At 47.8% G+C, this 11,983-nt stretch overlaps 1 protein-coding gene across 3 annotated transcripts; it reads left to right on the top strand.

Moving 5' to 3' along the window:
• The first annotated feature begins 2,148 nt into the window (after positions 1 to 2,148).
• On the top strand, positions 2,149 to 5,118 carry MRPL11 (mitochondrial ribosomal protein L11). 3 transcript variants are annotated; one of them, XM_047775191.1, is made up of 6 exons: positions 2,149 to 2,214; positions 2,317 to 2,535; positions 2,915 to 3,010; positions 3,457 to 3,550; positions 3,618 to 3,795; positions 4,884 to 5,118. In XM_047775191.1, exons 2-6 carry the CDS (start codon positions 2,413 to 2,415, stop codon positions 4,987 to 4,989), a joined length of 597 nt encoding a protein of 198 aa, XP_047631147.1. In that variant the 5' UTR covers positions 2,149 to 2,214; positions 2,317 to 2,412; the 3' UTR covers positions 4,990 to 5,118. The 3 variants fall into 3 exon arrangements, with proteins under 3 accessions (XP_047631147.1, XP_047631149.1, XP_047631148.1); XM_047775193.1 differs by having other exon boundaries at positions 2,155 to 2,214; positions 3,636 to 3,795; XM_047775192.1 differs by lacking the exon at positions 2,149 to 2,214 and having other exon boundaries at positions 2,218 to 2,535.
• The last annotated feature ends 6,865 nt before the right edge of the window (positions 5,119 to 11,983 follow it).

Here is an 11,983-nt window from a genome sequence, read left to right on the forward strand (position 1 = left end):
TTGCAGGTTCGATCCCTGGCCTTGCTCAATGGGTGAAGAACCCGGTGTTGCCGTGAGCTGCAGTGTAGGTCGCAGACGCGGTTCGGATCCCACGTTGCTGTGGCTCTGGTGTAGGCCTGTGGCTACAGCTCCGATTAGACCCCTAGCCTGGGAACCTCCATATGCCGAGGGAGCAGCTCTAGAAATGGCAAAAAGACAAAAAAAAAAAAAAGATCAAGGAAGCTTCTTGGTCTAGAGTCTTGATAAGGCGAATGAGGCTGAGTTTTATTATTTATTTATTTAGTCTCATGGATACTAGTCAGGTTTTCAACCGCCTCAGCCACAGCAGGAACTCTGACAATGCCAGGTCCTTAACCCACTGAGCCCCTGGGGAACCCTGAGGCTGAGTTTTATAAAGAACTTGACAGACTTCGGAGATGGGAATAATCACACTTCATTCGTGGGAGTCCAAAGCGAATTCAGAGTTTTAAAAACTCTGTTTGTCTCACAGTTTACAGTGTGGTGTTTCATGGATTAGCTCATTTTTCTAGATGAGGCTGAGAGAGTTGTGGCACAGGATCTGGAATCAGATGATCCCAATACTTGTTTCCCAGCCCTGTCACATGCAGGGTGGGTGTTTGGGGGCCTCTTTTTGTGCCTCAATCCCTCATTTGCAAAGGGGGTATAATACACAATTTACCTCCTGCCATTGTGAGGATTACATGAGATAATAATGCCCTGAAAATGCTTAGCACAGTGCCTGGTATGCAGCAAGTGCTCAAAAAAAAAAAAAAAAAGTTAAATGAAATCATAAGAACCTGGCTTGTTTTACTGGACACAGATGATGTATCAAATACATTCGGGGCCTCATAAGCCTCCCAGCAGCTCCGGGAAGGTTTTGTCCTTATTGTACAGTGAATAGCACACGTTGACTAGGTGACAGATACTATCCTAAAGCACTTTGCTAACTTAATGCTCACAACTATCCCCAGGGTATAGGGGGCCACATGTTATAATTCCCATTTTGTTTATTTAAAAAAAATTTTTTAAATTAAAGTATGGCTCAGTGGTAATGAACCTGACTAGTATCTGTGAGGATGCACGGTCCATCCTTGGCCTCCCTCAGTTGGTTAAGGTTCCAATGTTGCCGTGAGCTGTGGCGTAGGTCACAGACCGGCTCAGATCTGGCGTTGCTGTGGATGTTGTGTAGGTTGGCGGCTGCAGCTCTAAGTCGACTCCTAGCTTGGGAACTTCCATATACCGAGGGTGCAGCCCTAAAAAGACACACACACACACACACACACACACACACACACACACACACACAAAAGTATAGTTGATTCACAATGTTCCATCGATTTCTTTTTCTTTTTTTTTTTTAGAGGGCTGCACCCACAGCAGCCAGGTTAGGGGTCTAGGTTCCCAGGCTAGGGGTCAAATCGGAGCTGTAGCCACTGGCCTACACCACAGCCACAGCGACACGGGATATGAGCCACGTCTTCGACCTACACCATAGCTCATGGCAACGCCAGATCCTTAACCCACAGAGCAAGGCCAGGGATTGAACCCGAATCCTCATGGATCCTAGTCGGGTTCGTTAACTACTGAGCCATGAAAGGAACTCCTGTTCCTTCAATTTCTGATATACCCAGCCATACATATATAAACATTCTTTTTTTTTTTTTTTAATTCTATCTTCCACCATGTTCTAACCCAAGAGACTGGACACAGTTCCTTGTGCTGTAGAGCAGTATCCCATTACTATCTGTTCTAAATAGTTTGCATCCACCAACCCCCCACCCCCCGACAATCACAAGTCCACTCTCTGTAATTCCCATTTTACAGAGGAGGAAACTGAGCATAAATAACTTGATCAAGTTCACAGCCAAGCAAGAGAAGCAAGCAGGCAATTTGCTTCCAAGTCCATACTCTTAATATTTCTTTTCAACAGCAGGTGAAGACACGGGCTCATAAAATGAAGAAATTCCCTCGCCTGAAAAAGGAGCTCTAGGTTATTTTCAAACCCAGAGATTATCTCCGTGTCCAGCAGATGGCGCTCCAGGACACGCCACTCTGTGGGGTTTTCCTAAGAGGGCAAAACTACCATACCCACAAGACAGGGCGGCGACTGAGGGCCTCTTTTCGCTTAGGTGTCTGAAGCAGTGCCTGTGTGCTCTCCAGGAGGAACGTGCGTATCCGAGCCATTCGGGTCCTTCCTCAATTTAAGATGGCACGGTAAAGGTTTTTCCCGCTTCATCCCATTCCCTTTGTCTTATTAGTGGGAGAGCGGAAGGACGGAATCAACGCTATTTGTTGGCTTCATTTGTCCTATCCTAGTGTGAGGACCCTTGACCTTTAACCCAAGGTGGCGGCGCCCAGAGCCTTCGCTCTTGCTGTGGACCTGAGATGAATTAAGGCCAGGAACTCCGCACCATGTCGAAGCTCAGCCGGGCCACTCGGGCCCTCAAGAAGCCCGAGGCCAGCGGCGTGATCCGGGCCATCGTGCGGGCAGGCCAGGCCAGGCCCGGACCCCCACTCGGCCCCATCCTGGGTCAGGTGCAGCCGCGGCGGGAACCTGGAGTGGGAGGCCAGGGTCGGGTGGCCGCTAGTACGCGCGTGGAGGGTGCGGGCTGGAGCCAGGGCGGCCTCGGTTCAGAACGTGGATCTGCTTGTCCACACGCAGTATGGCTTTGGGTTGGTCACAGAGCCTCTTCGAGGCTCAGCTTCTTCAGTCCTTCCTCGACGAGCTGTTGTGAGCCTAGGCAGACGTGGAAGCACACAGATCACCTGGCACAGAAAATGCTCGTTGAATCTGGGTAGAGAAAAAAGGATGGGAACTTAGAGAAGTGAAGACGGAGGAGAGAACGGACAGAGCCTCCTGGGTGGTAGGAAGCTTCCCTGCGCCCCCACGCTAACCCCTGTGCCTCCGTCACAGCGAGGCGTTTCCATCAACCAGTTCTGTAAGGAGTTCAACGAAAGGACAAAGGACATCAAAGAAGGCATTCCTCTGCCCACCAAGATTTTTGTGAAGGTGCGGAGTTGGGACGCTGACCCCCAGTTTCCTTCTCATTCTCCCTCTTCTCCCTAGGTCCTGAAGCTGGTCGCTTGGGGTTGCTACTCTGCTTCTAACTTGGGGCACGTGTCATCCTGTTCCTGGGCCCCACTGTCCCCACTTACACGGTGGAGACTAGTCCGTATCTTTCCAGAGCCCCCCATCCACTGCCATATTGCAGATCTTAACTTTGCCACTCCAGCTTGCTGGGGCTTCCAGAGCGGAGTTGGGTCTGGAAGAGAGGTGACAGGGATGTTTGTGGCAGGTGAATTTTTCTGTGGTTTTGTGGTCAGTTAAATGGGCATCATAGGAAGGTGATTTGGGGAAAAGGAGGGACAGGAAATTAAAAGTTCCCCAGGCAGAGGCAGCAGGGGTGGGGGGGGGAGACAGAAAGTAGTAGTCTCATATTTCTTTTGTCTGTGAAGCCCGACAGGACATTTGAAATCAAAATTGGTCAACCCACTGTTTCCTACTTCCTGAAGGCTGCTGCTGGGATTGAGAAGGGGGCGCGGCACACAGGTAAGGGGCAGGGTGGGCATGGGGATTCTGCAGGCTCTGGAAGGAAGCAGTGACCTCTGAAGAGCAGCTTGTTCTTTCCTCCCAGGAAAAGAGGTGGCAGGCCTGGTGACACTGAAGCATGTGTACGAGATCGCCCGCATCAAAGCTCAGGATGACGCCTTCGCCCTGCAGGACGTGCCCCTGTCCTCTGTTGTTCGCTCCATCATTGGCTCTGCCCGTTCCCTGGGCATTCGTGTGGTGAAAGAGTGAGTGTCCAGGGGAGGGTCTGGAAAGTTCTTGACCCTGGGACAAAGATGAGGACCCACTGAGTGGGAGAGTCAGCTCCTGAGTTAAGAGAGCTTAGATTCTTGGGAGTGCAGAGCCTCATTCACTGGAATATATTTATTAAATATTCGTTAGACATTGCTCTGGACATTGGGTGCAGCTGGGAAGGAGGTAGCCATGCTGGATCTGGCTTCTAAGGAGCTCACAGCCCAGAGATGGAGACGAATTCATAAAAGGAGGATTATATTGCGGGATGGTCGGTGTGGCTAAAAGGAACTACAGGTGTCTTGAGTACAGGGATTAGGGTTCCTGATTTTGCCTGGTGTGTCAGTGAAAGCTTTGCAGAGTCCCTGACATCTGAGTAGAGCCCTGGGAAGCGAGGTCAAGGAGTGGGGGCAAGCATTCCAAGAAGTGGAAAAAATGTAAGGTGGAAGAGAGAGATGCAAAGAAGTTCGGTGTGACCCGGGTGTGTGCTCCTAGAGGCGGAGTGGGAAGTAGTATGAAGAGGGGAGGCAGACAGGGACCAGTGTGTTCTTGAATTCAGACTTGACCCCAAGGCCAGGAGGGGCCCCCTCATGGGGCTTCCGATGACCTCAGGAATTGTTTTTTTTGAGTGAGGTGTCGGGTGGGAGAGCATCCGGCGTGGACAGCAGAGGCAGCACCCAGCCCTTCGCTGGCCTCTTGCTGCTGGTGTTTCCCAAGAGGAGTGGGGTTAAGCATGGGACAGGGATGGACTTGACTTTGCTCAGGTCTTTACTTGTACAGAGGTGAGTGCATGTGATCCCTGCTCTAAGAGAGACATACAGGCACCAGCTAATGACCTCTTTGTACAGAACCTTTGGGGCACAGAGGAAAAGCGGGGTAATTTGGCCTGGGATGTAGCTGAGGTCTCGGAGGTTGAGTAGGGCTTCAAGAAGGGAATAAAAGGCAGAGGCGATGGGGGGGTGGCATTCCTGGCGGAGGAAACAGATGGGCAGAGCCCTGGAGGCTGGGGAGTCCAGCGGGGGAGGAGGGGTTCCCCCCACCAGTGACAGGCCCTCACGTAGCGTCTGTTTTTCTGTACCTGCAGCCTCAGCTCAGAAGAGCTGGCAGCTTTCCAGAAGGAGCGCGCCCTGTTCCTGGCTGCTCAGAGAGAGGCAGATTTGGCAGCCCAGGCAGAAGCTGCCAAGAAGTGACCCCCGACCCCCATCCTCCAGGCTTTTGAAGGGAGCTAGTTGTTGTATTTTTCTGACTTTAAATTACATATTTTTATAGGCATGGCTGTATCACAGGATCAAACCTGAATAAACGTCATTTGTCACTCACTCTCAGTTTCTGCTCTGGGACCCCAGGGAAAGGGACCAGTACTGACAGCAGCCACCATGAACAGACTTTAGGTACCCTAGGAAGGAGGGGTCTTTCTTGCTGCTTCTTAGATGTGTGATCAGAGCTTCATCCAAGCAGAACAACTTGCCCAGGCTCTGAATTGGCAGAGAGAGGAGAAAATCCTGTGTTTTCCCCCAGGGATGAGCAAATGGGCGGTGTGGGGGGGGGGTGCCATGGAAGATGGGCTTGGGTGTCCAGAGGCAGCAGAAGTTTCTGCTTTCATCAGAAATACTTCTTATCTCTTAGGGACTTGCCACCTCAACAGAAACAGATCCACTTAGGGCCTTCAGGTCATAGGGTTACTACATGGAACGCTCTGGATCCTAAGGGCTACGTCAGGGCCCTCTGTTAAGCAGACCCTGGCTCTGGGTCAGGTGTTACCTGAACATGAATGTGAACTGGGGGGTTTATGGCTGCAGACCCTCGGAAGAAGCATAGCATCAGTAGGTACCTGCCCACGGTGGGAGAAGCCTTCTTGAAGTCCTGGCCTCTTGTTTTCCCTTTAATCATAACATCCAGGACTCTTGTCCTCTCATCAAAGAGCGGAGACGAGAGAGAAACGGGATTCACACTGACCAAGCATCTGTTATGTGCTAGGCCCTGTTTTACAATAAGAAGATTTGGAAAGCGTAGAAAATACCTGCAAGAAAATATAAGTCTTGTGTGATCCCCCCACTCAGAAGAGACTTTTTTTTTTTTTAAAGGGCCGCACCCACAAATTAGGGAAGTTCCCAGGCTAGGGGTTGAATTGGAGCTACAGCTGCCGGCCTACACCACAGTCAGAGTAACGCCAGATCTGAGCGATGTCTTTAGCTTATACCACAACTTATACCGCAACGCCAGATCCTTAACCCACTGAGTGAGGCAAGGTCTTCATGCATTCTAGTCCTGTTTGTTGCTGCTGTGCCACAACTGGAACTCTAAGACTTTTGCTGGTATTTTACTGTATATTTTTTCTGCTTTTTTCCTGTGCGTGTGTGTTTATATATAATGCTTTAAGAAAACCAACAGGGAGTTCCCATTGTGGCTCAGCAGTAACAAACCCGGCTAGTATCCAAGAGGATGCAGGTATGGTCCCCTGCCCTGCTCAGTGGGTTAAGGTTCTGGCATTGCCATGAGCTGTGGTGTAGGTTACAGATGTGGCTCAGATCCTGAGTTGCTGTGGCTGTGGCCTAGGCCGGCAGCTGTAGCTCCGATTTGACCCCTAGCCTGGGAACTTGCCGTGGGCGTGGCCCTAAAAGCAAAGAAAAAGAAAAAAACAAATTCAGGTCATACTGCAGATAGTATTGTATTCTGCTTTTACTTATAACTTGGCAACATTTTTTCATTATTATCTTCCTAAAACAATTTTTGAAGACTGCTTAGTACTCTGTCTTACCATTATTTGTTTAACCAAGTCCTCCACTGTTGGGTACTTTGTCGTTTGCATTTAAAAAGAAAATTCACACAAGTTCGTGTTGAGCATGATTCGGCCCTCTGCTTTAGATTCTCCCCAAGCCGCAATCAGTGTGTCAGCTGGGGCTGTGGTCTCATCTGATGCTTGACTGGGAAAGGGTCCACTTTCAAACGCATGTGGTTGTTGGCAGCATTTAGTTCTTTCTGAGCAGTTGGGCTGAGGACCTCAGTTTCTTGCTGGTTGTCAGTCGGAGGCCACCCTTTCTTTCTCCCTGGCTGTGTAGCCTTGGGCAAGTTACTTAACTACTCTGTGCCTTAGATCCCTCATCTATAAGATAGAGAACATAGTGCATATCTCAAAAGGTTGCAGAAATAAGTACATATATGGTCATTTAATTTATGACAAAGGAGTTGAGAATGTATAATGGTGAAAGGACAGTCCCTTCAGTAAAATGTACTGGGAACTTTTTTTTTTCATTTATTTTTTTCTTTTTCTTTCTTCTTCTCCTTTTTTTTTTTTGCCATTTCTTGGGCCACTCCCACGGCATATGGAGGTTCCCAGGCTAGGGGTCTAATTGGAGCTGTAGCCACTGGCCTACACCAGAGCCACAGCAACCTGGGATCCGAGCTGTGTCTGCAACCTACACCACAGCTCACGGCAAAGCCAGATCCCCAACCCACTGAGCAAGGCCAGGGATTGAACCTGCAACCTCATGGTTCCTAGTCAGATTCGTTAACCACTGAGCCATGACGGGAACTCCAGTAAAATGTATTGGGAAGAGTGGATGGACACATACAAAGAATGAAACTGGACCAAACTTACACAAGCTCCCCGCGCCCCCCCCCCCCCCCGCCGCCACCAAACCAACTCAAAATGGATTAAAGACTTGAATGTAAGACCTGAAACCATAAAACTCATAGAAGAAAACAGGCTCCTTGATGTTGGACTTGGCAAAGATGTGTTTTGTTTTGCTTTTTCCCCCAAAAGCAAAGGCAATAAAAGCAAAAAAGTGGGATTACATCAAACTAAAAAGTCTCAACACAGAAAAGCAAACCATCAACAAAATGAGAAGGCAATCTACTGAATAGGAGAAAAAAATATATAAATCCTGTATCTGATAAGGGATTAATATCCAAATTATATAAAGCACTCAATAGCAAAAAAAAAAACAAAACCAAAAAACCACACATGAACGGTTCTTCCCTCTCTGGAATTTTAGTTCATCTAGTTCTTGTTTGTACAGCTCTATGATGTCTTTTGCAATGTGGATTTCACAACCAATGTGTCTCTAGTTTTCACAATGGAACAGTGTATGATACACTATCACACCTATGTAACCTGTGCTGTAATAATTATACTCCATATGCAGTATATGCCAACAATTTTTTCTCCGAATACTGATTTTTTTTTTTTTGTCTTTTGTCCTTTTAGGGCCATGCCCATGGCATGTGGAGGTTCCCAGGCTAGGGGTCTAATCGGAGCTACAGCTGCCAGCCTATACCAGAGCCAGAGCAATGCCAGATCCAAGCCTCGTCTGTGACCTACACCACAGCTCACAGCAATGCCAGATCCTTAACCCACTGAGTGAGGCCAGGGATTGAACCCGCAATCTCATGGTTCCTAGTTGGATTCGTTTCCACTGTGCCGCCACGGGAACTCCCTGAATACTGATTTTTAATTATATGTGTTGATTATATCAATCGGGTGATTTTATTTTCTTCAAGTGCTTAGATAGGTGAAATAGAAAACCACATTTTGGATTATGTACTTTTGCTCAAACTTGGCCTAGTATAGATTATAGTGCTTGGGCTATGTTAAAATACCCAGAGCACAGGCAGCTGGTTTTCAGACAATGTACAAATAAGCCACTCAACATATTGTCTTACACTTTTTTGCCGAAAACCCCACCTTAATAGGTCTTGGTGGTCCTTCCAATTTTCCATTTCGAATTGAGTGTTGAAATTTCAGTTTTCATCTTTTTTATTTCTAGGTTCTACTGGTTCTTTTTCAAGTCTGCTTTACCACTTATCATTTCATGTTCCCTGTAGATGTTCTTTGCAATTTATTTTTTTTAAACATGAAAAAATATAGTCGTTTTAAAATCAGTGGCTGACTATTCCAATACAGGTACCGTGTATGTCTCTTGTTGCTAGTTCTTGCTCATACTGTCTTGCTTCCTTGTGTGTCGTACTCTTTGATTGCATCCTACCCAATGCCTGTGACACATTCTTTATGGAAGCTTCTTGAGGCCTGAGATGGAGAGGTTTTCAATTAGATCTGCCAGCACCTGATGACATTGCAAAAGTCCTGACATTCGTCTCATCCCACTCTAAATAGTAACCCTTAACCCGGTTACTAAGGTCAGAAACACAAGACTCCTCTCTTTTCCTCATCCCTACTTTACACACAGTAACCAATCATGTTAATTCTCAGAGAATTCTGAATCCAGTCTCTTGCCTCCATCTGTGCCCGGTGAAAGCTCCCATCCTCTCTTGCCTGGACCACCGCAGAAGCCTAGCTGGTCTCTCAACTTGCACTCCTGCCTTCTCCTATCCGCTCTCTACACACTGTCAGAGGGATGGCTTCAACATGGGAATCAAATCATGTCATGCCCTCGCTTAAATCCCCTCAAAGAATTCCTCTTGTATGTGAAATCAAATCTAAGTTTCTTAGGGCATAAAGCCCTGAGTAATATTTTCTCTGCAAGCACTCCTCTTGCTGACCCTTATCCATGCGCACTGACTGCCTTGCTAGTCCTTAAAAAGCTCCAAGGCTTTCCCATTTAAATACCTCTATCTTTGCTTTCCTTTGGACTGGGACATCCTTATCCCTGTCTCTCCTCTTTGAGGTCTCGGCTCATTGTTACCTCCTAAGGGCTTCTGGACACCCTACTCTAAGTGAGGACACTCTGAACCAGAGCTGTGGTTCTGTCCCTCATGTTGCACATACTGTATGCTCCTTCGAGAGTGTTGATTGACTTTTTGTTCTGTCTCCTCACAGCTAATATAAGCTCTTTGAGCCAAGGGACCTTGTCTGTTTTGTTCACTGCTGCATTCTAGCACTCGGAACAGTTCCTGGCACATGTATGTACTGCAAACATTTACCGCATTAAAAAAACAAAAAACAAACAAACAAGAAAACAAACCTGAAAACAAAAACACGGAGTTCCCATCGTGGTGCAGTGGAAACGGATCCGACTAGGAACCGTGAGGTTGCGGGTTCAAGCCCTGGCTTCGCTCAGTGGGTTGAAGATCCGGCATTGCCATGGACTGTGGTGTAGGTCACAGATGCGGCTCAGATCTGATATTGCTATGGCTGTGGTGTAGGCTGGCAGCTGTAGCTTTGATTGGACCCCTGGCCTGGGAACTTCCATATGCTGCAGGTGCAGCCCTAAAAGCAAACAAACAAAAACAAGGCTGGAGCTCCCACCTTGACATAGGAGTAAGAATTCCACTGCAGCAACTCTAGTCACTGGAGGCACAGGTTCCATCCTGGGCCCAGCACAGTGGGTTAAAGATCAGACATTGCCACAGCTGTGGCGTAGGTCACAGCTGCAGCTCAGATTCAATCCCTGTCCCAGGAACTTTCATATGCCATGGGTGTGGTCAAAAATAAGGAAATAAGGCTTCAGAGGCGACACTTGAGGTCAATTTTTAGGACACCAAAACTTGAACCCATTCTCCTACATTCTGCTCCCAGGGAAGAGTTTGGTATTGGTGGGAAGGGAAAGAGCTGAGGGTCAGGTATGACTCCTGCAGTGGCTCTGAGAGAGCCCTCCGACAAGTCCCCTCCTCTCCCCTGGCCTCAGTTTGTCCATCTGTTCCAACCTGGGACATTCTGAGCCAGGGAGACTTGCCAGCAAGTGGAACCAAAGCAGGTACTTCTTTGTCCAGCAGGTGGAGCCATTGGCTCTTCCAATTGTTTTTTTCTCCATGCTGGACCGAGCTGCGGGATTTCTGGTTCTGAGTATTGGGATGACTTTTCACCAAAACACACACTCTGCTATCACCTACCACCATCACCCCCAAATACTAGCAAGCTGTTTCTTTTGTTCTCATGTATCCTTTATTTTTAAAATGTTCAATTTATTTAGTTTAGTTTAGTTTTTTTTTTTTTTTTCCTTTTTTGGCTGCCCTGTGGCATATGGAATTCCTGGGGCCAGGGATCATATCCCAGCTGCAGTCATAACCTAAGCTGCAGCTGCAGCAATGCCAGATCCTTAACCCACTGTGCAGGGCTGGGTATCGAACCTGCATCTCAGGGCTCCCGACACCACTGATCCCACTGTGCCATAGCGGGAACTCCTAGTTTTAGTTTTTAAAGAAACTTTCAGAAGACTTCAGATATCCAGCAATGTTGGTGAAGGAAGTAGAGAGTTTCATATACTCCATATCTATTATTTCCTCTATTATTAACATGGTACAGTCATATGGTGTATTTGTCACAGGTAATGAGCAAATATTGGTACATTATTATTAACTGAAGCCCACGCATTGTTCAGATTTCCATAGTTGTTTTTTTTTTTTAATGGCTGCACCTGAACATGTGGAGTTTCCCAGGCCAGGGACAGAATCTGAGCCGCAGCTGTGACCTGCACCACAGCCGTGGCAATCCTGGATCCCTTAACCCACTGCACAAGACTAGGGATCAAACTCTTGCCTCTGCAGTGACCCAAGTTGCTGCAGTCAGATTTTTAACCCACCGTGCCACAGCGGGAACTCCTCCTTAGGTTTTAGCCTATGTCCTTTTTCCGTTCCAGGATCCTAGCCTGAACACATTATATTTTGTCATCAGGTTTCCTTAGGCTCCTCTTGCCGCTCCTGTTCTCAGACTTCTGTTGTTTTTGATGAGCCCCAGGGAGGTTTTTTAGATGAGACTCCAATATGTGTCTTGAGCCTATGGTCACTTCAGTTTCGTGGCTGAGAGATACAACCTTTTATGCTCTGGGGAACTTAGGAACAACATTTTTGTGGTAGAAGTTGGTGACGTTCTGCTCAAATCCTTAGGTTGACTTCTGAAGTTGTCCCCTCAATAAAATATTTATAGTGTGCTTGCTGTGTGTCCGGCCCTGTGCTCTGCACCAGCGAGGGGCAGAGCTGAGACAGACTCTTCTTGGGGCTTACAGGCCAGTTCTTTTGTTTAAGTTGGAGAACAGACATATGGGAAGGCAGAGGGGCAAGTCTGAGCCTTCCTGTTTCACCCAAGGATGAGTCCAAGGCTGAAAAGAGATGACAGGTCCCTGGAATATCTTCCTTACCAGAGGACCTCAGAAGGGCCTGCCCCAGAGCTGAAGGATTTTGAACGTTAGGCGGTTTCAGCTATTCTCAGGGTTGTGCTCTCAGCACCTGGAATCCAGCCTACGTATTTCACTGGGTGGGGGGCAGACCAGGGCCTGGAGCTTCCTTCCC

This window comes from Phacochoerus africanus, chromosome 4 (assembly GCF_016906955.1).
Source record: "Phacochoerus africanus isolate WHEZ1 chromosome 4, ROS_Pafr_v1, whole genome shotgun sequence".
Taxonomy (NCBI): Eukaryota; Metazoa; Chordata; class Mammalia; order Artiodactyla; family Suidae; genus Phacochoerus; species Phacochoerus africanus.

What these genes read in the sequence shown, in the direction of transcription:
- MRPL11 (XM_047775191.1), top strand. Translation starts at nt 2,413, where the DNA reads ATGTCGAAGCTCAGCCGGGCCACTCGGGCCCTCAAGAAGCCCGAGGCC. An exon ending in CCACCAAGATTTTTGTGAAG is followed by an intron (nt 3,011 to 3,456) that starts GTGCGGAGTTGG and finishes TTGTCTGTGAAG; the next exon opens with CCCGACAGGACATTTGAAAT. An exon ending in GAAGGGGGCGCGGCACACAG is followed by an intron (nt 3,551 to 3,617) that starts GTAAGGGGCAGG and finishes TCTGAAGAGCAG; the next exon opens with CTTGTTCTTTCCTCCCAGGA.